General features: G+C 49.6%; 1 protein-coding gene across 2 annotated transcripts in view; it reads left to right on the plus strand.

Moving 5' to 3' along the window:
- The window catches only part of ggh (gamma-glutamyl hydrolase (conjugase, folylpolygammaglutamyl hydrolase)), an 83,096-nt gene that overhangs the window by 4,545 nt on the left and 52,143 nt on the right, over positions 1-26,408 (plus strand). For both annotated transcript variants that reach the window (XM_072467678.1, XM_072467677.1), the window contains exon 2: positions 21,301-21,412. In XM_072467678.1, the coding sequence (XP_072323779.1) occupies positions 21,301-21,412 (112 nt within the window). The remainder of the gene's footprint in view (positions 1-21,300; positions 21,413-26,408) is intronic.

Raw genomic sequence — 26,408 nt, forward strand, 5'->3', positions numbered from 1 at the left:
TCCTACCAGCGAGGTAGAGCCTCCAGTGCTGTATGGCTTCCACGATGGCTTGGGCCTCTTTTTCGACTGAGGAGTGCCGAATTTCGGAGGAGGTGAGGGTGCGCGAAAAAAACGCAACCAGTCTGCCTGCTTGATTGAGGGTAGCGGCCTCTGTGCATCGCTCTCCACCTGGAAGGGGACGGACTCGTCCACCGCGCGCATCGCGGCTTTGGCGATGTCCGCCTTGATGCAGCTGAAGGCCTGGCGGGCCTCAGTCACCAGTGGGAAGATGGTGGCCCTGATTAGTGGGCGGGCTTTGTCCGCATAGTTGGGGACCCACTGGGCATAATATGAAAAGAACCCAAGGCACCTCTTCAGGGCCTTGGGGGAGGGGGAGTTGCAGGAGGTGGCACATACGGTCAGGGTCGGGTCCTAGAACCCCGTTTTCCATGATGTAGCCGAGGATGGCTAGTCTGGTTGTGTGGAAAACGCATTTCTCCTTGTTGTACGTGAGGTTTAGGGTTTGGGCGGTTTGGAGAAATGTGTGGAGGTTGGTGTCGTGGTCCTGCTGGTCGTGGCCGCAGATGGTGACATTGTCCAAGTACGGAAATGTGGCCCGCAGACCGTACCAGTCCACCATTCGGTCCATTGATCTTTGGAACACCGAAACCCCGTTCGCGACGCCAAAGGGGACCCGGAGGAAGTGGAAAAGTCGGCCATCTGCCTCAAAAGCCATGTAGTGGAGGTCCTCCGGGCAGATTGGGAGCTGGTGGTATGAAGACTTCAGATCCACCGTGGAGAACACCCGGTAGTGTGCGATCTGGTTTACCATGTCTGCAATCCGGGGAAGGGGGTACGCATCGAGTTGCGTGTACCGGTTTATGGTTTGGCTGTAATCTACAACCATCCGGTTCTTTTCCCCGGTCTTGATGACCACCACCTGGGCTCTCCAGGGGCTATTGCTGGCCTCGATGACTCCCTCCCGCAAGAGTCGCTGGACCTCGGACCCGATAAAAGTCCTGTCCTGTATGCTATACCGCCTGCTTCTGGTGGCGACTGGTTTGCAGTCGGCGGTGAGGTTTGCAAAGAGTGGGGGAGGGTCGACTTTTAGGGTCACGAGGCTGCGTATGGTGAGTGGGGGTCGAGGCCCCCTGAACTTCAGGATTAGGCTCCTGAGGTTGCATTGGAAATCTAGTCCCAATAGGAGAGGAGCGCAGAGGTCTGGGAGCACATATAATTTAAAATTGGCGTACTCAGCGCCCTGTATTGCTCGGGTTGCGGTAGTGCACCCTCGGATTTGCACTGAGTGCGACCCAGAGGCGAGGGAGATGGTTTGGTGCGCCGGGAAAATTGGGAGCGAGCAGCGTCTTACCATGTCTGGGTGAATGAATCTCTCTGTGCTCCCGGAATCGAAAAGGTGCCCGTTTACCCGGACGGTCATCATGAAACTCCGGAGGTGCTTGGGTCGCGACTGGTCCAGGGTGACCGAGCTGAGTTGCGGGTAGCCGGCGTGGTCGGTGGTGCTGGGGCGGTTCCGCGATGGCTGCCCTTGTTGATCGTACGCGTCAAGCAGCGTAGCAGATGGCGGCCAAGATGGCGGCCCCCGTTGGTCGAGCGGTGAGGAAGATGGCGTCCAAGATGGCGGCCCCCATGGATCGCATGTGGCCGGCCACGTGGGGTGTGATGGCCAAGATGGCGGCCCCCGTGAGTCGCATGTGCTGTGAGGGCTGGAAGATGGCTGCCCCCACGGATAGCACGAGGCTGATGATGCGTCTACAGGGGGCGGAGTCGGCAGACACGCTGTCACTCTGGCGGGCCTGTGAGTCTGAGGATCGGGTCTGTGAGTTGGAGTTCTTGGACCTGGCCAGGCAAACCTTGGCGAAATGTCCTTTTTTCCCGCTGCTGCTGCAGTTCGCGTTACGGGCCGGGCAGTGCTGCCGGGGGTGTTGGGACTGGCCGCAGAAATAGCAGGGTAGCCCCCCCATGGTGGGCGGGCGGCCGCGCTGCACAGGCCTGGGGTAGTCTTTGGTTGGGGGTCCACGAGGGGGTTGCGTGGTCAGCCGGGAACGCGCTAAGGCTCTGGAACTATACTTCCAGAGAGGAGGCTAACTTTACCGTCTGATCCAGGTCCAGGGCCCCCTTTTCGAGTAGGCACTGTCTCACGTAGTTGGACCGGACTCCCGCCACGGAGACATCTCGGATGGCGAGTTCCATATGTTGAGTGGCTGTAACGGCCTGGTAGTTGCAGCTGCGTTCGAGGACTTTGAGGTCGCGTAGGTAGTCTTCTAGCGATTCCCCGGGGCGCTGGCGTCGAGTGGTGAGAATGTGTCGCACGTAGAACTCGTTCACGGGCCGTACATAGAGGCGTTTGAGCATCGCGAGGGCGTTTGCGTAGGAGGAGGCCTCGTCGAGTTGAACAGAGATTCGATAGCTCACCCGTGTGTGGAGGAGGCTCAGCTGCTGTTCGTCGGTGACGGAAGGCGTGGAGGAAGCTGCGAGATAGGCCTTGAAGCAGCGGAGCCAGTGCGAAAAAATTTCTTTGGCCTCCACGGCCTGCGGATCAAGTTCCAGTCGGTCAGGTTTGAGGGCCGATTCCATAGTTGCGTTTAAGTTGATTAAATTGATGTGACCATCAATTCACTCGAGACAAGAGTAGAAGTAAACTATGGCTTTAATCAACTTAGAACAGTGCCTGCCTGCAACTGATCCAATACTGAGAACCGCCTACAGGGCGACTGCTCTTTATACCTCCCTTCAAGGGGAGGAGCCATGGGCGGAGCCCATACAGGCCCCAACATGTTCCCCTATGGATAATGCCAGACAATGGCCCATAGGAGGAGCCCACAAGGGCAACAGCATAGCACAGATACAAATATAATGGTGGATTATTGGCATAATACATTCACCACAGCATGTCTGTCAAGAATTATGTTTTTTACTGGGAGACAAATGCTCTCAAACTGTTTCGGGATTTTCTTAGGTTTTTTCTCTCTCATCTGTCTGGAAAACAAATTACTCAAATTTTTCGATGGCCTCCGGGGAGGTCCACAGGTGATGGTCAAAATCTGTACCGTTTCTGACTTGTCAGAGTGCAGCACTGCAGTAAATGCACCACTCCTGGAACTTTACATCAAAGGCAAGTGGATCAAAGTGGCAAAGTCCTTGTGCCACACTGCCAGCTTCTGACAGCATAGAACATAGAACATACAGTGCAGAAGGAGGCCATTCGGCCCATCGAGTCTGCACCGACCCACTTAAGCCCTCACTTCCACCTGTAGATGTTGTGGGTCCCCTGAACCGCTGACAGCAAGGACTTTCCACACGGCTGTTTATTCATTAACTCTGCTCTACTTTAACACTTGTGGTCTGCCTGGGCTTCAGCCACGTGACCTGCTTTGTAGCTGCAACATCACGTTCCCATATAACCACTTGGTCTACACAGATCATAAGAGGATTTGGTAGGTTAGCTAGAGAGAAACTACTTCCTCTGGTAGGGAATGCCAGGAACAGGGGCCATAATCATACAAATTAGAAGAAGGCTGCTCAGGGCCGATCACACAAAAGGTAGTGCATCTCTACCCCAAATTGCTGTTGAGGCAAGGACAATTGAAAGCTTGATAGGTTTTTATTAGGTAAGGTAGGAGGGATTAAAGGACCAAGGAGAGTAGATGGAATTAAGACACAGATCAGTCATGATCTAACCAAATGGTATAACACGATTAAGGAGCTGAATGACCAATTCAAATTCTTCAATTTCTCCAATTCCTATATCTTATATATTGAGGGTCTAGTTTTGATAATTATAATACTTTATTGAGAAATCAGTATAATCAAGTAAGTGATATATCCATGTCTAGTATCTTTAGTCCAAGTTTCCCACAGACCATTTAGATATCCAAACCTTTATGTTCTAATGAACAACTTGCATCACTAGATGGGCCTCTGTCTTCATGATTGCATTTCAATGCAGAGCTAAGGTGTATTTTCATAAACTCATTCAGGAGGTCTGGAAGTCACCGGCAACGCCAGCATTTGGGTCCTATCTTATCTGTAATTTACAAGGTTGTATTCCTTGCTGTTCAGCTAACCCATTCATTTTATTTTCAGTAATTTAATACTATGCTTGAGGTAGCTTGATCTTGTTAATTATGTTACTTAATTAAAACATTACTTCCAGATTATTTGCTGTTCATTTTTTAAATTTACATTTTAGCTATGGTCAACCGTCGACTGATACGTGTGCTTCAGTTTTTGTGTACATCTTCTTCCCTTTTCTTGCTAGTTTTGTTTAAAAGAAATATGCTTCCCATCCTTTTTGTACTGTGTCAGCAAAGTTAGTTAGGCAATGTGACAGATGGAAGTAACTCTGGTTAACTTCATCTACCCTGATCTCTCTGTTAGCCATTTACTGTTTGTGGGGCTTCTCGACAGATTGAGATGCTTGGAATGCGACGCGAGATCTCATGAACTTAACATATATAAGTGAGCCATTAGTCTTATTTAAATATGTCGCCGCTAGATTCCCCTGATGCCCGGGAACAAACGCCCGTGCCTGGGAGACCTCGCCATGGCTCTGTTTGGCACTGGCCCACTCAAACGTGGACCAGATGTAACGGCACATGGGGGGATCTTCCAGGCCATCGGGGGCATCCGGATGGTCAGGCTCTAGGCAGGGTGGTATCCTGGCACATTGGCACAGCCCGCTTGGCTGTGTTACGGATTGGACCCGGGGATACCCTGCCCTTAAGAGGTGGGGTGAAGGGGGGTTTGAGCACCGCCAAAGAAGTAAGTTGAGGCAGCAGGGGTGTCCACAGGTTACGGTGTGCTGTCCGAAGGGGTTGAGAAAGCGGGTCATTTAAAAATGGTAAGGTAAGTGTGGCCTTGGTGGGTTGTCCCTGACCGAAGCCAGAATATCCTATTTGATAGCGGAATCGTTCTCGGCATTACAGGTGTCAAGAACACGGAACTTGTTTTTTGCACATTAAACTGCACCCTGAGCAGCCCAATCCCACCGAACAAGTAATTGATTGGCGGGATTTCAGATACTGTAATGAGGATAATTAAAAGAAATGAAAAAATGAAATGAAAATCGCTTAGTGTCACAAGTAGGCTTCAAATGAAGTTACTGTGAAAAGCCCCTAGTCACCACATTCCGGCGCCTGTTCGGGGAGGCTGTTAAGGGTGTAGAGGGTGGCATCTCCGCTACTCCACTACTGGGCCGATATCTGGGGTTTGAATATCTGTGTGTGTCTCTCTCCAGCTGGCACTGAAACTTCAGAGGCCAGGGGATGTCGCACTGGGACACTTCCACTGAAGAGAGCACTGATTCAAGCCTGCCGTTTATTCCTAACCGACAGCCTGAGCCTTATATCACACAGATCTCCAGACCCCTACCAATACCCAGGTGACTCTCTCTCCTGCCGGTGGTACAACACTCACCCGGTTCCTACTCCACTAGAGTAGCTTTCCCAAGAGAGAGAATAGGACACTGCTGTTTATTTCCTAACCAGCAGTCTGTCCTGAGTGAATCGCTCAAGATGACCCTCGATTCCTGAACCCGGAATTAAGGTGAGGAGTATTTTAACAATGACTTGGTCAGAGATCGCTGGTGAAGGATTGAAGAATTTAAACGACTCTAATTAGCATCAAATCACGGTTTATTGTAAAACCCAGGTCAAAATCATCAACAGAAGAAACACAATAAAATCTTATGCTCTAATACAACTAAGTCTATTCAAAAGGTAATATAGCGGACACAACGAAAATTCTTACGGTTACACAGGTTTTAGCAAAATCACAAAGCACAAAACAAGTTCCCTTCCCCAAAGCCTCAACCACTATTAAAATCAAGGGAGTTTCGTAAGCTGCTGCGGAGTACTTACGGTCACAGGCTGCAGAGGTCAAGTCAGGGGTGCAGAGGTCGAGTCACGAACGAAGAGACCCCTACTCGAAAACACAGCCCCTTTTATATAGTTATACCTGGCTTTGTTCTGTGATCGGCCAGCCCCTTTTGCATTGAAAAGGTAGGTTTTCAAAGTTCCCGCTGGTCCCGCCCCCTTTGAGACGGTCAGAGCTGTATGTTTCCGGGGTATTCCTTGCAGGTCCGCTTCTTCCAGCTAGGCAGACCTGCGCGATTTGAATTTGGCGCTGGCTCCGCCCCCCTTCTCCCAGTGAGTTTCTGCCGGTAGCTCCTGTCAAGATTGGAGTACCTCCCCCAGGTCCGCCTCCAACTTGGCTTTTCTCTACCGCTGATTTTCTAGGGGCTTTTCCAGCGCAATATGCTGGACTCAGACAGTCTGATTTCTAGTTTTAATGAGGTTAGGCTCTTCTGTGGAGAATTTCAGTGTCTTCCAGCTGCTCCGGAGATGGCTGCTGTTCTCACCTCGCTATGTTGATGGGGTGCTAATTGGATTCTGCTCTGGTGGAGGCCAGGTCATTTACATTTGCATGGGGCTATGACCATCCCATTGTCCTGCTTGCATGCAAGCCTCCTGTGTATTCCCGTGCCCCTTTGTCTGTGTCTTGATGTTATCTTGTTTGTCTGGCTCCTTCTTCCTTGTAGCTCCTAGGGGGGTGTTTGTACATGTTTATGTATTTATGCCCTTACTCAGCTCAGCGGGCCAAGCCTGCTGGGAAAACTGGTTCTGTTCCCTTGGCTGGAAAGTCGGTTTACAGTCTCTGAGTTTCTCCAAAAAGGGCCGAATTGCCCGAAAACCTTACAGGGAGAGCCATTAGATAGAAGCAAAATCAAAGGGAAGTACCGGAATTTAAAAAGTGTAACTAAGAAAAGTAATGAGAAACATAACAAAAAGAAAAAAAACATTTAATGCAGTATAACAACTAAGATAGAAACCAGAAGACATGTTTGATATCCTATGTACACAAGCAAGGTAGGCATATGAAAACTATCTGTTAAGAATATACAAACTTACAAAGGCAGTCAGAAGGGAAATAATAAAACAGAAATTGCTCTAACTCAGCAGGTCTGGCATAATCTATGGAGCGAGAAACAGAGTTAACAGGTGGAATTTAATGGAAAAAGTTTGAAGTACATTTGTGGCGGGTCTTGCAAACTCGTTTTGCAGGGAGTTTCACGCTGGCTCTGCCAGTGAGATCCCCACCCCTGTCAAATGACACTTTGTCACTTTTTTGTGCCTGGAGAATTTCTCACCGGTTTAGCCCACATATAGAATTTTGTGCATCATGGGGGAGCTGAATTCCGAGATCAGGCCGCCATTTTGAAAGGGTGTCCCAACCTCTACGTGAGCTTGTGGGCCTTTCACAGCCCCTACCCATGGGCAATGTCACCCCACATGCCTCGTTACAGGCCCCCCCCCCCCCAGGACCCCATCTGTCACCCCCCCCCCCCATCCTCCCAAGAGGCACCCATGTACCTGCCCTGCGCAACCCCACCCTTCAAACCCCCTCCCTCCACCTTCCTTTCATGGGAATGCCCTCCTGGGCCCTAACTTTTGGCAGTGCCCCATTGGAACCTGACACCCTTGCATTGCCACCCTGTCAGTGCTCCTGCCAACTTGGCAGTAGCACCTTGGCAATGCCAGGGTGGCAGTGCCAAGGTGCCAGTCATGCAGTGCCAAGGTGCCCATGTTCCAGGGGGAGGGCCAAGGAACCACCCTATACAATTCCTGATCACCCAGGAGCCACCGATAACCTGGGAGATGCCCTGCGTGCCATTCCGCCTGGTCCATGTTTGTGTGGACTAGTACAGAATGGTGCTTGGCTGCAGCCTCGCTGGGGAGGTAGTAGATCCCAGGATGCCGGTAGATCTAGGGTAAACTCACCTAAGTATGTTTAAACCCCACTTAGGCACATGCCGTTTGGTCAAACCCCTTTTGGGTGGGATTCTGACTGATGACTCGCGGGACTTGGATATCCTGCGAGGCATAAAGGCTGCCAGGAAGCCCGCAGGAGGCTTCTCCAGGGATCTACTGGCCGCACCACATTCTCGCTCGACCGCAAAGTGGCCAGTAGATCGCGCCCGACATTTGAGTCAAGTACGACTCTTCAGAATTGAAGGAAGGTAGAAATAAGATGGGTTCGTGCCATTGGAGGAATGATAGGAGAACAAAATTGAAGGTCTGGGTTAGGGTAGAATGCAGGAGAGATTAAATGACAAAGCTATCATGGAATAAAAGTCAAATGGAATGGTAATAGTTGTAGTAAAGGTACAAAACATTTGTCCGTAGTGTAATGCAAAATAACAACAGCTCTTTTTGAAAGCACGAGCAGGAAAACGAGACTCGAATTAGCACAGAAAGAAAGAAAATGGGGGACAGACATCAAGAATCTGAAACTGATTAATTTGGTGTTGAGTCCAGAAGAAGGCTGTTAAGATCCTAATTGGAAGATGAGCTGCTGTTCTTTGAGCTTGTTGTTTGTTTAACATTGCAGCAGGTCAAGGACAGACATGTGAGTGTGAGAACAAGAATCATAGAATAGAACAGAAGGAGGCCACTTGGCCCATCGAGTCTGCATCGACCCTCTGAAAGAGCACTCTACCTAGGCCCTGTAACCCCACCTAACAATCCTACAAAGGGGAACTGAGGCATACCTGCCCGGTGGAGGGTCCCTAGATAAACCTTCACATTGATTATATCGGTCCAAGTACATCCTGGTCGTTGTAGACACCTTTAAGAAGTGGGTAGAGGTTTTCCCGACCCGCACTAACATGGCCAAGTCACTGCTGACATCCTAATACAGCACATTTTCACTAGGTGGGGTCTCCCCCGCAGTACAGATTCTGACCAGGGCACCCATTTCACAGGCCAGGTAATGCAGAGGGTAATGGAACTGTTTGTGGTAAAACAACGGTTCCACATCGCATACCACCCCCAGTCCAGTGGGATCGTAGAAAGAATGAACCGCACCCTGAAAGACTTGAGTCGGAAAACCATTCAGCAAAACGACCACTTCGGGAATAGAGTCCTGCCCTTCGTACTCATGATAGTACGGAACTCCGTATCCTGTTCCACTGGATACAGCCCCCACGTCCTAATGACTGGACGACCCATGAGAGGAATAGAGCCCCTACTCGGGTTAGATCTATCCGGGCCCGAAGTGGCGGCATTCGCATGAGAATGCCGTAAAAGCCATGTCACAGAATATCCAGGCTTCTCAACAGGCCACAGCCAGCAAGATAGGCAAGCGGAGACAAAAGAGCAGGGCCTACTTCGATGGGAATCCTGTCAAATAATAGGGAGGGCAACAGGCAATGGTCAAAGTTTTCCAGCCAGGTACTTTCTTCTCCCCAAAATACGCCAGACCCTATTCAGTGGTAGATAAGACAAGTCCCTCGGTATACAAGGTATTGGTGGACCCCAAAACAGCCTGATGGTACCATGTTAAGAAGATGAAGGCATTTGGTTCTCAACAGAACTTCCACCAACACCATGTCGCTTTAGAAGGAATTACCGAGGCCCTGCAACCCATACTGCAAGGCCTAGGCCATGAGGCCCACCCAGTGGACCTCCAACCAACCCAAGCAGGCCTAATTCCAGCCCCAATACACTGGACCTCAGCGGGAAATCCCCGCTTGAAAGGACACCGCCCAAGAGGAAGGGGCGCCAGCAAACCGTACCCCCTGTGTCACCCAGCACTTGCTACCAGAAGTGGTCGCACAGTGGGCCCCCGGTAACCAAAGCCCGCCTACGTGGATTTCTTCCTCTGAGGAGGTATCGGGATGTCTCAGTCCCAATAGTAAATAGCCACTCCGTCCACTCCACGCATCCACCCCAAAAATCAAAGCTTCCGAAGGGACTCTTGCCCACCTCACGCTCGCCTGTGTCATAACCCTTAAATCAACAGCACCCTGAAAGGACGTGTCCAGAGGAGGGATACGCCTCTTCCCGTTAAAACTCCACTCCAGCCGAGCAGAGGCATGCCAACTCACCTCTTCAAATTTGTCCGTCGGAAAAAGGAATTTACACGATGCCTGGAGGCAGAAATGGCCCTCCAACCTCGAGAAAGAATATATAATGGAAGCCCGTGACGTCCCATTCAGCACCCATGTACTTAGTTCTACTGTTCCGTTGTATGAAATGAATGTATATGTATATATAATATATATAGTTCCCAACTTTGTGCCTCGAACAGCGGGCTCATCCTTGACTTTTTCAGGTGCGCCCTATACACCACCTTCAGCTGTATGAGCCCCAGCCTCGCACACCAAGTCGAGGCATTCATCCTCCGCAGTACCTCACACCACAACCCCTCCCCCAACGCCGCCCCCGCTCTTTCTCCCACTTAGCCTTAACCCCCTCCATGGACACCATATCGTCCTCCAAAATCCTCCCGTAAATCGCAGAGACGACCCCCCCTCTCCAACCCCCCTGCTGACAGCACCCCCTTCCAACAACGAAGAGGCGGGTGCTTTCGGGAAGGTTGGGAAGACCTTCCTCGCAAAGTCCTGCACCTGGATGTACCGGAATCTCTTCCTCCTGCGCCAATCCAATTTTCTCATTCAGTTCCTCCAAGTTCGCAAACCGTCTTTCAGAAACAAATACTTCATCTCCCTGAACCTTTTCTCCTCCCATCTCTGGAACCTTGCATCCATCCTCCCCGGCAGGTGATTTCCCCTGATCGTCACCCCCCCCGACCCCTGTCCCAACCTAAAATGTTGCCTAGACTGCCTCCAAATCTTCAGTGTGGCCACCACCACCAGACTCACCAAATTCTACCTCCTCAGAGGAAGAAAGGGGCCAACAGGAGCAGCACTGTTGACAGTGCCTGCATCCCCGACCCCCTACATGAGCCCACCTCCATCCTCACCCACAAAGCCTTATTCTAGCCCTGAACCTTGTCTACATTCGCCGCCTCATAGTACCTCAGATGAGGGAGGCCCAACCCCTTGCCCCGCCTGCTGTCCCGTCTGCAGTACCTTCCTTATCGTGGCCACCTTCCCCGCCCAGACAAATGAAGAGATAAGCCTGTCCTCCCCTTGAAAAACACCTTTGGCAAAATGACCGGCAGGTACTGAAACAAAATCCAAAATTGCGGTAGAATGTTCATCTTCACTGCCTGCACCCGGCTCACCAACAACAGAAGAAGATTATCCCACCTCGGCAAATCAGCCTTCACCCTCCCCACCAAACTAGAAATTGAACTTCCAGAGCCTTGCCCAGTCCCGGGCGACCTGCACTCCCTGACACCTGAAGTTAGATGCCGGCATACAAAATGTCAACCCCCCCCCCCCCCCAGTCCCCGCTCCTGGAACAGAAACCACAAAATACTCACTTTTCTTCAAATTAAGCTTATATCCTGAAAACGTCCCATGTTTTTGTAGAAAATCCATTATGTCCCCCACCGAAGAACCCGGCTCTGAAATGTATAACAAAAAATCATCCACTTACAAGAACACCCCATGTTCAGCCTCCCCCTCACTCTCCCCTTCTACAACTTTGAGCTTCTCAGCGCAATGTCCAAGGGCTCTTCACCAATGAAAACAGAAGGAGGGACGTGGGGCACCCCTGCCTCTTTACTGCATGAAATGAGAAATACTCTGAATTCATATAATTCGTGCCCATGCTCGCCATCAGCTCATATAGCAACTGCACCCAATTCACAAACTTCGGCCCAATCACAAACTTCTCTAACACTGCAATCAGATAACTCCACTCCACCTGATCAAATGCCTTCTCCGCATCAAATACCATCACCACCTCCAACTCCCTTCCCTCTGCCAGTGAAAGCACCACATTCAGCAGCCGCCTCACACTCAATGACAACTGCCTGCCCTTGACAAACCCCACCTGATCCTCCCCAATCACCCTCAGAAGGCACCCCTCCAACCTTAACACCCACACCTTTACCAATATCTTGGTGTACACATTCAGCAGAGATATGGGCCTGTATGACTCGCACTCTACCGGGTCCTTATCCTTCTTAAGGAACAATGAGATGGAGGCCTGCCCAGTGTTTTCGGCATGATCGTCCTAACCATCGTGTCCTTGAACATTTCCACCAGCAACGGAGCCAGCTTGTTCTTGAATTTCTTGTAAAATTCAACCGGGAACCCATCCGGCCCTGCCACCTTCCCAGAATGCATCTTCCTGATTGCCACCTTCACTTCCTGTACCCCCACTGGCTCCTCCAATCTCACCTTCTCTGCTTCGCCCAACCTCAGGCACTCTAATACCCGCAAATATTCCCTCATCTCACACTCATCCTCTGGTGACTCCGAATTATGCAAGTCCCTATAAAACTCCTCAAACACTTTGTTAATTTGCTCCGGGGCCAGCACCAACTACTCCGTCCTATCTGTCTCCCTCGATGCAGCCTGATACGAAGCTGGCCTGCCAACATGACCTGCCTTCTCCCCGTATTCATAGACAGCCCCCCTCACCCTTCTCAGCTGATGCATCATTATTCCTGTGGATAGCAAGTTGAGCCTCGCCTGCATCTCCATTCTCTTGCCAAGGGCCCCAAATCCAGGTCTCCCGCATACCTCCCATCCACCACCAAAATCCCTTACATCAACCTTTGGTGTTCCTCCCTCTCCTCCTTATCCACCTTGGCCTTAAACTAGATCACCTCCCCTCTCACTACTACCTTCAGGGCCTCCCAGATACTGACAACAAGACCTCCCCCGTGTGGTGATATGTCTGTGAATAAGATTGTATGCAGATAGCAAGTGTTGCTCTTTTTAGCCTTAGTTTTATTACCTCTGATTATGTCAACTTTGCTCACGAGTTGCCAGGTATCTTTCTGATACCGCCACGTGGTTCAAGCTCGAGTTATGATCAATAAGTCAGCACACCGCTTAGTAAGATTGAAATCAACGGTCATTTATTATGTACAACAAGTAATGCTTACACAATAACCCTACTATCTATATAGAAACCTACCACTACTGGCCAATACTTAACTTTAGGAAGGGCCCACCAGGTCAGGTAACGAATGGTTTATCGAATTGGATCTGGCCTGCGGGATTCAAAAGGCTGATACGGGTCGATGACTAGGAATCTCTATCGGGTAGCGATCACTGGAGTCAAACTTACGGTTCTTTGCTGAAGGTTCTTGCGAAGGCTGCGAGCAGGTGAAGAAGGGAGAGAGAGAGAGAGATCTGAACTTGGCCCCTCACTTTATAGGGCCCAGGGGCTTCCCGCCTCTCGGGGCGGCCCTTGACCCTGAGTCCCAAGTGATTGGACTTGTTTCCAATTACTGGGTTCGACATGTCCAATAACAGCGCGATTCCTCGATCTGGGGGTGGTCGTTCACCTGTCTTTGTTTCGGCCACTGCAGGCGCCGACAGGTCTGGCCCGGCATTCAATTGCTAATATGTTGCAATTGTTCCCGGGGATAGCCGATTAAACTGCAGATGTCTGGTTTGATGTGCTGCTAATAGTCTTGAGTATCGATCTGGGCCGACTTCCCCAGAGCCAAATACGCTATTCTGTCTGCAGCTGTCCGTTTGTGTCCTGTTGGCTGCTTTTCCCATCAGCCTTTTCGGTTCGCCATTTTAAATCGGGTTTTCGCCAAATTAATCGGGAATCAGCCATTTTAGGTGGCTACACAAGGCAACCTTCAACCAACTGGTGGTGTCAGACCTTGGTCATGTGACATGGTAGACTCATCAGTTGGTAGTAAGGCATACACACGGACAGTCGTACATCAGGTAGTTACAGAGCAACCTAGTTTGTATAGCATTCTGCATGTTATCCTTCCACGTGTTAAATAATAAATCATCACTCAAAGTAACTCATCAACAGTTCTGTGAGTATCATTGCTACAGCAAGGCCACCGAACACAACATGGTACCAGGAGTCTTGAACATTTAAGGAAACAGCAGAACAGACAACGGAAAACTGGCTGTAGAATGAAACAACTGACCTGGTAAACTATGGCCTGTGGCCACACAATGTAATAAAAGATGGTGGAGCTCGAGATGGAGAGATTAAAGGCACCCCACCACCTTCAAGTATCGGGTAACGTAGACACAAACTGGTGAGTCTTCAAACAGCAGTTTAAGCCAAATGTTTTCGCTCTTGGTCTGCAGACACAGCCTGCCGAGAGGCGCATTGCGTTGCTGCTCACGGTGGTGGGTCCACAAGCTATTGAAATTTATAATACATTTGCTTTCAATAGCAAAGAAGACCGCAAGAGATACGATCAAGTGGTAGAGTACTTCGATCGGCATTGCTCGCCCAAAAGGAATGAGACATTTGAGAGATATATTTTCCGTATGCGTACCCAGAAACCTGGTGAATCTTTCAACAGTTTTGTCACTGACTTGAGGCTGAAGGCACAGTCCTGCAATTTCAGTATTCTGAAATCTCCAATGAATGCAATTGAATAGTATTTGGAATTTTAAATGACAAGCTCTGTGAGAGGAAGATTTGGTTTTGGAAAAAACAATTAAGATTTATCATGTGAGTGAGTTGGCTGCACAGCAAATCAGTACACTCAGCTCAAAACATTTTGGCGTCAGCATGGAGGAAGACGCCAGGGCCATCAGTGATGTGGCCCAGTTCAATAAGAAAAGTGGTCTCAGTATGGACGGCCATTTTAAGCGGACAACAGGAGCCGGCAGCTTGTGCCAGAAATGTGGCAACCGACATGGCCCACGGAAATGCCCAACATATGGAAAAGGTGCGGCCGAACGAATCATTTTGCGAAACAATGTTTTTTGCGTCCTTCAATAGACCATTCAGAGCAGTTAATGTGGAGGAGATGCCTCGAGAAGAGCAGTTCATTATTGATTCAATTTCAGAAAAGGACCAGAGCTGTCAAACCGAAACAAGTAAAGTAATCCTTCAGGATAATTGTGAGCAGCCACAAGGGCCAGACAGCAAGTGGCCTGACTGCGATTTGCAATGAGATGTGCCAGTAGACTCACTCGATTAGAAGCAAGTGACGGTCCAGGCAAAAGACGACAAATCCATTGAGGCGCTGGAAGAGCCAAAGGGAATTCCAGGCTTCTGGTTAACAGTCTTCAAGAAGGCGCATATACACAGTGGCATGATACAGGAGCATGATGAGCCCATAATAGTTCACAGCCGATGAGCTTCAGTCTGGACTTTACGTTTGAGTCAAATGAGAATACAAACGAGGTAATTACGAAAGCGTATCAGACATAGACATAGACATAGAATTTACAGTGCAGAAGGAGGCCATTCGGCCCATCGAGTCTGCACCGGCTCTTGGAAAGAGCACCCTACCGAAGGTCCAAACCTCCACCCTATCCCCATAACCCAGTAACCCCACCTAATCCCCATAACCCAGTAACCCCACCCTACGGGCAATTTTGGACACTATGGGCAATTTAGCATGGCCAATCCACCTAACCCGCACATCTTTGGACTGTGGGAGGAAACCGGAGAACCCGGAGAAAACCCACGCACACACGGGGAGAACGTGCAAACTCCGCACAGACAGTGACCCAAGCCGGAATCGAACCTGGGACCCTGGAGCTGTGAAGCAATTGTGCTAACCACCATGCTACCATGCTGCCCCAGCTGGAATCGTAGCCTGAAGGTTGAGACTTCTCATTTTGTGACGAACCAGAAATCACAGGATGCACCGGGCGCCACATCGAGTGGAAGAAATGAAACAATGTCACATTGAAGACCATTAAAATGAAGCCGAAGCATTGCCCTCGGAGCACTCGCAAAACAGTCACAAAACGGTTGTAGTAACCTAGCAAGGCCTAGATTTAGGCCTGATTAAAATTGGGTACCTTAAATTCAAGAATTCGCCGATTGAATTGGATATCCTAAATTTAAGAATTGGGTATTTTAAAAACATACTGCAGTCAAACCTCAGGCAGGCTTTTGGAATTCAGACTTGGCCAAAGTCAAATACACAACCAACAGGCAAGCTGCCAGAATATGTCTGGGCCTGTCCCATTCAGTCATCCACCAAAGATCATCGCACTCTACTGAGACCCAGCAAGAGATCTGTAGCCCAGATCGAGCCAGACTTTCCATCACCCAGAGTTTCTACTGTTACCTTGGGGGCAATTCTCCGATATTGAGGCCAAGTGTTCGCGCCGTCATGAATGACGTCGCGTTTCACGACGGCGCAAACAGGGCCCGGACACGACCTATTCTGGCCCTCACAGAATGGGGTGGTGCCAAATGGGCGCTGCGCCAACCCGCACATGTGCAGTTGGGCCGCGCCATCCTGCGCATGCGTGGGGAACGTCTTACGCACGCCGACCCCTCACCAACATGGAGCCGGTGTTCTGGGGCCGCGCGTGGAAGGAGGTAAGCCCGGGGGGGGGGGGGGGGGGGGAGAGTGGCCGGCCCGCCGATCGGTGGGCCCCGATCGCGGGCCAGACCCCATCGGAGCCCACCCCGGTGAAGGAGCCCCCCCACCCCCCCACAGGCTGCCCCCCATAGTTCCCACAGAGTTCCCGCCGGCAACGACCATGGGTGGACGGCGCCGGCGGGAACTTGTAATGTCGTAATAGCCGCTCGGCCCATCCGGGCCGGAGAATCGTCGCTCGCCGGTTCTCCGAGCGGCCCAGTGCGAATCGCGCGCCGCTGGTTTCCGGGGGTTGGGTGAATCGCGGGGGTCGGGGCGGCGTGGCGTGATTCACGCGGCGCCCCGGCGATCCTCCCACCTGGCTTGTGGGGGGGGGAGAATCACGCCCCTTGTATGGGAACAGGTCATGTGCAGCTCACAGCACCAGAGATGGGACACTTGGGGCGGGCTCATGTGGTCTGACAAAATGTTATCAACCGCACCACTGGCTGCTGGGATCCTCTCCCGAGACCTCATTGGCTGGAAGCCAGAGAAGTTTCTGGAAAGGCGGGGTGAGAGTGGGATAAAGGTAGGCATCTCAGACACACCAGCAGCAAAGCCTCGGTGTGTGAGGTGACATTGACCAGACCGGAAGGAAGGAAGGAAGCAAGGAAAAGACCAGCAGCAAGAACCACCTTTGTGAAGACGGGCCAGAGGAATTTCAGTGATCAGATCCACAGTCTACCAAGCCATCTTGCAGGTGGTATACTTGAATCTGGGGTATCTCTTGTTTTATGTATAAGGGTTAATTGTGTTAATAAATATTGTTGATTTTAAACGTGTGTTTATGGTTTGTTTCCTCATAAATAAAGACACCTTAGGTAAAACCTTTGAGTAAGTAAACTGGTCGAAATTACTTGAGGTTTTACAGGTACAACATGGTACCAAATGAATCATTCTTTAGTCCTGCAGCAACTCCGCAGCATGGAATGTTAAATAAACTTTCTGCACCAAAACTCGCTGCTGACTTTGAAATTGGTCGAATCCTGTGTTTGCACATAATTCCATGTGCAGTGTTGTATTTTCCAGGAGAAATATTTGCAGATGACACTGACTCCGAATATGAGTACCCTGATAAATCCTACAAACACTATGAAGAAGTAAACGAAAGAGAAAATGCTGGAAAATCTCAGCAGGTCTGGCAGCATCTGTAGGGAGAGAAAAGAGCTAACGTTTCGAGTCCGATGACTGTTTGTCAAAGCTAACAGACAGAGAAAGTGGAAATACTTATACTGTGGAGTGAGAATGAAAGATGAGTCATAGCCACAGATCCCCAGGGAAACCGAGTGCTAATGGCCACAGAATCCAAGGGGAAAGAGTGCTAATGGCAGTCCCCAGCGAGAATAAAAGATGTGAAAGGCCAAACAGCAGAGAAACTAACATCAGAGGGTGAACTGTAGATGTGGGGGGAGGGGGAGGGGGAAGGAAAGAGGAGAAAGGTTAAGGAAAGGTGGATAAGATTGGGGGGGGGGGGTTGTGGTTTAAATATATATTAAGAAAGATACCCGTGGATATCAGACCAAAAACAAAGAAAAGAGCAACCACCCCTCCCCCACAGAAGAACACAGGACAATGGCCCCCAAAGAAAAAAAAGAACACCTCCTCCAATGTTCAATGTTCTTCTTCTCCTGCCAGTCCATTGTGTCTCACAAACTCCATCGCTTCCTCCGGCGACCCAAAGTAAAATTCTTGGCCATTGTAGGTCACCCAGAGGCAAGCCGGGTACAGCATCCCAAATGTCACCCCCTTCTTAAAGAGGGCAGCCTTCATTTTATTAAAGCCCGCTCTCCTCTTGGCCAGCTCCGCACCCAGGTCCTGGTACACCCAAAGCTCACTGCCCTCCTCGGTACATCGCCTCATCTACCTTGCCCACCTCAGGATCCGCTCCTTGTCCAGAAACCAGTGCAACCCCACCACCATCGTCCTTGGCGGCTCGTTACCCTGCATCTTCCTCATCAGCACCCTGTGCGCCTGTCCACCTCCAGGGGCTGTTCGAAGACCCCTTTTCCCAGCAACTTCTCAAACATCCTGGCCACATAGGAGCCAGCGTTCGCTCCCTCACTGCCCTCCGGCAGCCCCACGATTCTCAGGTTCTGTCTCCGGGACAGGTTCTCCAGATCCTCCAGCTTCTCCTGAAACCGCTTCTGAATATCCCACATCACCCCCATCTCTGCCGCCATCGAAGTAAGCTGCTCCTCATGCTCCCCCACCATTTCCTCCATCTTCTGGATCGCCTAGCTTTGAGACTCCAACCTCACCTCCACGTGATCGATCCCTGCTTTAAGCGGATCCACTTGCCGGGTCCTCCAGAACCTCCTTTCTCTGCTGGGTGAACTTCTCGTTCAAGAAGTCCCATTAGCTGCTCCATAGACCACTGAGATGGTAGGGCCGGTTCCTTACCCTTCGCCATCTTCCCCAGTGTCGCAGGGAAAGTTTCTCGCTCCGACAGCTCCCTTCACCTAAAACCGCTTCTGGTCAAGAATCCATCCACCGATGGAACAAACTCTTCCTCCACCATTCCTGCACCTTTTCCCATGAAAAGATCCGCCCGTGAACCGGGGAAAAGGCCCCAAAATCACCGCCACAAGCAGGAGCCACCAAATGTGCAACCACTCACACCATGGCCGGCACCGGATGTCCGGATGACACATACATACTGTCACATGAAGAGGATGAGACCTCACCTGGGCTATCGGCAAAAGATGAGGTGTGCATAGTGTTCTTAAGTGACGAGGAGTCATCACATGGGCCCCAACCTCAAGACAAAGGGGCAGTGCCCAGCAGTGTGGATGCCAATCCTACTCAGACACTTCAGGGCGAGGATCTGCAGCTGGGTGTTGAAGGTAGTGTCTTAGTTACCACTACACAGTCCCTCAGAAGCATGTTGACACGAGTTGTCCCTCCAGACGACCCAAAACACACTGATTCCATGGAGCAGGCCAGCGACAAGTTGGGGGCTACCGAGCCAAACGAAAGACGAAAAGCACTCAAATGACAGCTCGCAAAGAAGATAAGAGGAGCAGTCGCAAGCTGCCCATCAAAACAAAAAAGAGGAAGAGGAGAGTGGGGGACACTGAGTCCCACCAAGGACACCAAGGAGGTAGGCGTTGGCACTGTGGCCATGGATTCAGCAAAGCTGTCATCTCCCTCCGAAGCAACTCTAAATATTTGGCGAACAGCCTCTCAAACACCCCTGTTACTACCTCGGTCAGAGTTTCCACTGTGATCGAAGCGGCCCCACCCGACGACCCAGCACCCGCCATCTTTCCTCCTGGTAGACTCAGAGTAACACTCACCCGCAGACTTCTGCTACCCCCCCCCCCCCCCCCCCCTGCTTTCGACATTTCACTGACTCCTTAGGACTTCCCACACCAGCTCATCAGTACCCCTGAGACCAGCCATAAAGTTCCAAAAATCAAAGACTCCAGCAGGAGCCACCCAACATGCAACCTCCACCTACATGTCGCCACCAGAAGTTCTTAAGCAGATGCTTTGGACAACATCAGCAGCAGTTTGGTGAAGTGAACCCTCCTTTCCACCTCTCCCTCCAAATAAAAGAAGAGCTTTATATGACTGACACCATTCTGTTGTAGACAGATTTCTTAACAGAAAGAATTCAGTTCTACAGCTGTGTCTCCAGAGGAACAATCAACTCCGTCATATCCATCTTGAAATTAGAAACATCTAGACCATGAGATCCTATCTGCAGCCAGACAAGACAACAAACTATACTTTTTATTTTTATGAGTACTAATTTGGCCAAACTAATCCTCCCTAGTTTGTAACCTGTATTTGTCTGGTTTCCAAGTGTGCATGCATGCCTGTGTGAGTTGCAGAAGTCAGGACATAAAATATCTTGCCCAATTTTTAGTGTGAATAATTTGTTAAACTCAAGAAAATCTGTCTGATTGGTTTGTCACAATTGCAGCTTGTAAGCAGTTAATTATACACTGAATCGCCAAGAGTAACTTCTTTAACACAAAACCCCTGCTGTGGTGAAGCAGGAAGAGGGAAAAGAGGGAAGCCATTCAACTCCTCACAATGAAACTGACTTCCCCCAGTTAATTATCCTTCCTCTGGATTGTTCCTGACCTTTTTCCATATTCAGCCTTAACTTTCCAACACACTGATCGTTGTCTCCTAAATATTCCCCTACTGACCCCTTATGAATTTGGCCTAATCCATTCCCAAGAACGTCCCGAAATGCCTCACGACGGCGCGAAACGGCCCCGATCCCGAACGATTCAGGCCCCGACAATGGGCTAGGATCGGGGCCGCGTCATCTACACGTGCCAGGCCTTGTTGCCGCGTAAAGGCGGCGCCGTGTCACCCGCGCATGCGGCATGCGCGGTAGCCGTCCTCTCTGAGTCCACCCCGCAAGAAGATGGCGGACGGATCTTGCGGGGCTGCAGAAGGAAGGAGGTCCTCCTTCAGAGAGGACGGCCCGACGATCGGTGGGCACCGATCGCGAGCCATGCCACATTTAAGGTACCCCCCGGTGCAGGATCCCCCCCCGCAGGCCGCCTCCCCCCCCCCCCCCAGCGTTCCCGCGCTGTTCCCGACGGCAGCAACCAGGTGTGGACGGCGCCGGGGGGAACCCGCCGTTTTGTCCTGGCCGCTCAGCCCATCCGGGCCTGAGAATAGCGGGGGTGCCAGAGAATCGCCATTTTGGGTGTCTCCGGCGATTCTCTGGCCTGCGGCCCGCGGAACTCGACGGGGCTGTCCCCGCCGCTTGGGAGAATCGCGGGAGGGCGTCGGACCAGCGGCCCAGACGATTTTCCCAACCGGCGCGGGAGTGGAGAATCTCGCCCCAGGTCTAACAGTGCCTTCTTTCTTGTTGGACTGGAAACAGTTGGTATAAACTAACCTGCACTGGAGTTTATGATTTAAGCAGCCATTGAACAGAAATATTAGCTTTTTCTCTCTTCAAGTGCTGAGTGCTTCCAGCATTTTCAGTTCTTCTTTCAGGTTTCCAACATTCACAATACTTTGCTTTTTATACATAATGCAGTATGTTTACTTAATGTTTACTGAGGTTGAACTTTATTTTGGTTTTAGGCATTCTGGCTCAGAAAACTTCATACAGATTTGAGAATTTTGGTCACAGCTTCATTGCGGCATCATATGTAAAATATTTAGAATCTGCTGGAGCAAGAGTTGTGCCCATAAGGTAAGTCTGGACTCCATATGTCGTGGAATTTAAGGCACTTCCGGTGGCAAGTTTGGAGATGAGGGGCATTTGCGAAAGTTATAATTTTTGCCGATAGGGACAGGGGGCAGTGCATGACTGACACAGGCGTGAAACCCAAACTCATCAGGGCCATTTGAAATCAAACAGACCGCATTTTTAATGTAGTAAGGACCTTTGATATGGGAGTTGCAAATTTATGGAAGAGATGGCTAAAATCTGTAGCATTGTTTAGCTGCCAAGCCGTTTTTAAAAAAAATTGGGAGACAAATAGACTGCCTGTGTCCGAAAAAGTCACCAGTTCTGGCAGTTGCCAAACTGTTTGTTGACAGTACCCTAAGACTTGCCATTGTATTAATATCAATGTTTGGCTGCTTTCCACAATTAACAACTGTTCCACCGGGTCAGATAAGTTTGATTAATTGCTTAAAGAGGTTATTAAAGAAACAGCTGTATTTGGTTATAAATACAAATGTGTTTGCTTTTAATTGGAATGAGTACTTGAAGGGTTGTTAATGATTTGAATGGGCTTTTATTAATGAGAGTTTGTTTTTATTATACTGATTACTATAGTTAGTATTTAGATCTTTATTTTCATTTTAACATGGTGAGGAAGGTCTTCCTATGGTACATGTATGGTGAATTGGAATAGAGGTTGTAAGGGCAGAGGGTGATGGGTGAGCATGGGTTCAAATGAGTTGACATGTTGGCTTGGGAACTATAAGAAGGGGTTGGGGTATGAGTTGGCATGGATGGAGCATGGGATCTGATTTGGAGGCTAAGGGTCGTGAGGGGGTGGGTGGTCCCTTATCTTCGGACCTTGGGATGTAGCCCATCAGTCCAGGAGACAGGACAGCAGCGGGCGGCATTGTAGCACAGTGGTTAGCACTGTTGCTTCACAGCGCCAGGGTCCCAGGTTCGATTCCCGGCTTGGGTCACTGTTTATGTGGAGTCTGCACGTTCTCCCCATGAATGGGTGTGTTTCCTCTGGATGCTCTGGTTTCCCCCTTCAAGTCCCGAAAGACATGGGGCGAAATTCTCCCCAAACAGCGCAATGTCCGCCGACTGGCGCCCAAAACGGCGCCAATCAGACGGGCATCGCGCCGCCCCAAAGGTGCGGAATGCTCCGCATCTTTGGGGGCCGAGCCCCAACCTTGAGGGGCTAGGCCGGCGCCGGAGGGATTTCCGCCCCGTCAGCTGGCGGAAACGGCCTTTGTTGCCCCGCCAGCTGGCGCGGAAATGACATGTTGGGGCGGCGCATACGCGGGAGCGTCAGCGGCCGCTGACAGTTTCCCGCGCATGCGCAGTGAGGAGAGTCTCTTCCGCCTCCGCCATGGTGGAGACCGTTGCGGAGGCGGAAGGGAAAGAGTGCCCCCACGGCACAGGCCCGCCCGCGGATCGGTGGGCCCCGATCGCCGGCCAGGCCACCGTGGGGACACCCCCCGGGGTCAGATCGCCCCGCGCCCCCCCCAGGACCCCGGAGCCCGCCCAAGCCGCCTTGTCCCACCGGTAAATAGCTACTCTAGTTTACGCCGGCGGGACAGGCACTTTCTCGGCGGGACTTCGGCCCATCCGGGCTGGAGAATCGAGCGGGGGAGGCCCGCCAACCAGCGCGGCCCGATTCCCGCCCCCGCCCAATCTCCGGTACCGGAGACTTCGGCAACCGGCGGGGGCAGGATTCACGGCGGCCAACGGCCATTCTCCGACCCACTGGGGGGTCGGAGAATGACGCCCATGCTTCTTAGGTGAATTGGACATTCTGAATTGGACACACAGTGTGGCGACTAGGGGATTTTCACAGTAATTTCATTGCAGTGTTAAACCTACTTGTGACACTAATAAAGCTTATTATTAGATTATTATTTTAGTTCCATTGGTATTCTAGTACTTTTTTTCTCTAGTGATAAGTTCCTCCCTCCCTTTTGCTCCTTGATTTTTGTGTCTTCTACCAAGAAGACAGATGAAACAATACTTGTTCGAAGTGTCTGCCATTTCCTTGGTTCTGATTCTTAATTCCCTGGTCTCATTTACACAAGGGAGACTGTGGCGTAATGGTAATGTCATTGGACTAGTAATCAGAGGATCCGGCTGGTAGAATGGCAGCTGGTGGAATTTAAATTCAATTCATAAAAAAAAGTCTGTAATTAAAAGCTAGTCCCAAAAATAAGTCCATAAGATATAGGAACAGAATTAGTCATTCGGCCCATCGAGTCTGCTCCGCCATTCAATAATGGCTGATATGTTCCTCATCTGCTGCCTACAATGCTACAGACCAAGAGCTGGATTGCAAAATCAGACAGAGCATCTCCTCCCGAGAACACATGACCCAGGAGTGGGAGTAGGAAATTTAGCCTCCCAGCCTAAACACCTTCAATGTGATCATGGCTGATCCCATCCTGACCTCAACTCCACTGTCCTGTCCATTCTCCATAACCCTTCAAACCATTACCAATTAAAAATCTGTCTAACTTCTCCTTAAATTTACTCACTGTCCCTGCATCCTCCGCACTCTGGGGTAGCGAATTCCACAGATTCACAACCCTTTGGGAGAAGTAGCTTCTCCTCAAATCTGTTTATGTCAATTATGAATGGGCACCAAATGCTAGTGATGCCCACATCCCTTGAAGGAATGAATTTTTAAAACCTTTAAGGACCAATGCCCATTTTAGCTACATTATGTACTTGTGGAAGCTCTTATGTCAGTTTTTATATTTCTTGCTAGTTTCATTTTCTATATTAATGGTCATCTTTTGCTGGTTTCTATACTTTTTCTAACCTTCTGACCTACCACTAATCTTCACAACATTATAGAACATAGAAAAATGTGCCTTTCAACTTGATACCATTCTTCCAGATGGTACATACTTTTCATAGAGTCTTTTTTTCTCGCTGGAATATATTTTGTTGAGAGTTATGAAATATCTCCTTAAATATTTGCTACTGCTTCTCTACCATCTTATCTTTTGACCCATTTTCTCAGTTCACTGTAGACAACTCTGTAATTGCCATATTTAAGTTTTAATATGCTACCTTTAGATCCAAGCTGCTCGCCCTCGAACTGAATGTGAAATTCTACCATGTTCTGTTTACTCTTATTTCAAAGCATTCTTTACTATGAATCCTGTCTGACTACACATTACCAGGTCTAAAGTAACCTGTTCCCTGTTAGGTTCCACAATATATTGTTCGAAGAAATTATCCCAAATACGCTCTATGAACTAGGCCTCAAGGCTACTGCTGCCAGTTTGATTGTCCAATCCACAATTTTTGTAGTACCTTACTTCTAGCCCCCATTATTTCTGCTCAGGGCCCTATTAACTACTCCCACCAGTGATTTCTTTCCCTTGCTATTTTTTATTTCCACCCAAGCTGCGTCTTGATCTTCTGAGCCTAGACCATATCTCACTATTACACTGATCCCTTTCTTTAATAGCAGAGCTACTGACCTTTTTTTTCCTATCTTTACAAAATGTCAAATACCCTTGGAAGTATTCAGTTCCCAGTCTTGGTCATTTCGCAAATATGCCTCTGTAATAGCTATCATATCACAATCACTTATTTCAGTTTGTACTATCAATTCACCCATTTTGTTGTGAATGATGTGTGCATTCAGAAAAAGAGCCTTTCGCTGTATCTTTTTATCATTTTCCCTATTTGCTGGTGCGCTGTTCTGTTTGTATGCTCTGCCCTTTCCTGTCACACAATCTGGTTAACATTTCCCATATCCCTGCTCTGTACTATTGCCTTGTCCTTTCTTGTTAACTTTCTAAATCTCACCTCATGCAAAACTCCCCCACCCCCACCAAACTATTTAGTTTGTATTCCTCCAAATCTTTAATTGTCTTTCATCTTCTACCAGTGGAGCTTCACTTGATCAGTTTTTACCTACTGATTGATTTATAGTGTCAAGCCTAAATTGGAGTTGGTGCATGTCACAAATTCTGAGGTTTTTCTTAACTTTGTGTTCCTCAGTGGTCAGTTGTGCAATTCTGCTGGTCTAGTACACTGGGTGGGATTTTCCCTCGCACCCACCCCAAGCCCGGAAATTCCTGCTGGAGGTCAATGCACCTTTAAATAGTCCGTCAAATTTTCCGCCCCGCCCCTGATCAGATCCCCCTGGAGGATCCCCTTGGCTGGCAGGGCCAGAAGATTTACTGACTTTCAGGCTTCTGCTAATAAGTGGCAAGTAACATTTGCACGACACAAGTGCCAGGGAATGACCATCTCCAACAAGAGAATCTAGCCATCTAATTTGAACATCGTGAGGCTCACCATTGACCAGAAACTTAACTGGACCAGCCATACAAATACCATGGCTACAAGAGCATGTCAGGATGCTACTCCCCTCCTGACTCGCTAAAAACTTTCCATCTGCTGCAAGATACAGTTTTGGAGTGGTACTGTCCATTTTCCCGGATGAGTGCAGCTCCAACAACACTCAAGAAGCTCTATTATCCGGGACAAAGCAGTTCACTTGATTGGCACCTCATCCAGCACTTCAACATTCACTTCTCCACCACCAACGCACCATGGCAGCAGTGACCACATACAAGATGAACTGCAGCAACTTTGTCAGCACCTTCCAAACCCATAACCTCTACCTAGAAGAACAAGAGCAGAAGGCACTTCTGCAAGTTCCCTTCAGTGTCACACACCATTCTGACTTCGAAATATATCACATTTCCTTCATTAATGTTGCATCAGCACTGTGGTGCTCGATCTCAATCAGGACTGTATGAGTACGTTTACCACATGGACTCTAGTGAGTCAAGAAAGCAGAACAGCACCACTTCTGCAAGGGCAACTAAACAGAAGAATTTTGGGAAATTAAAAAAAAAAAAAATTCCAATCCACTTGCAAAATATATTATCACCCGGTTCTGTTTAACTTGCACCATTTGCCAATGTGACAGGAACATGTCAATTAAGTTACCACTGTTATTGACTAAAGACAGCTTTGAACCAAATAAGGTGGGCTT

Source organism: Scyliorhinus torazame, chromosome 11, assembly GCF_047496885.1.
Source record: "Scyliorhinus torazame isolate Kashiwa2021f chromosome 11, sScyTor2.1, whole genome shotgun sequence".
Lineage (NCBI taxonomy): Eukaryota > Metazoa > Chordata > Chondrichthyes > Carcharhiniformes > Scyliorhinidae > Scyliorhinus > Scyliorhinus torazame.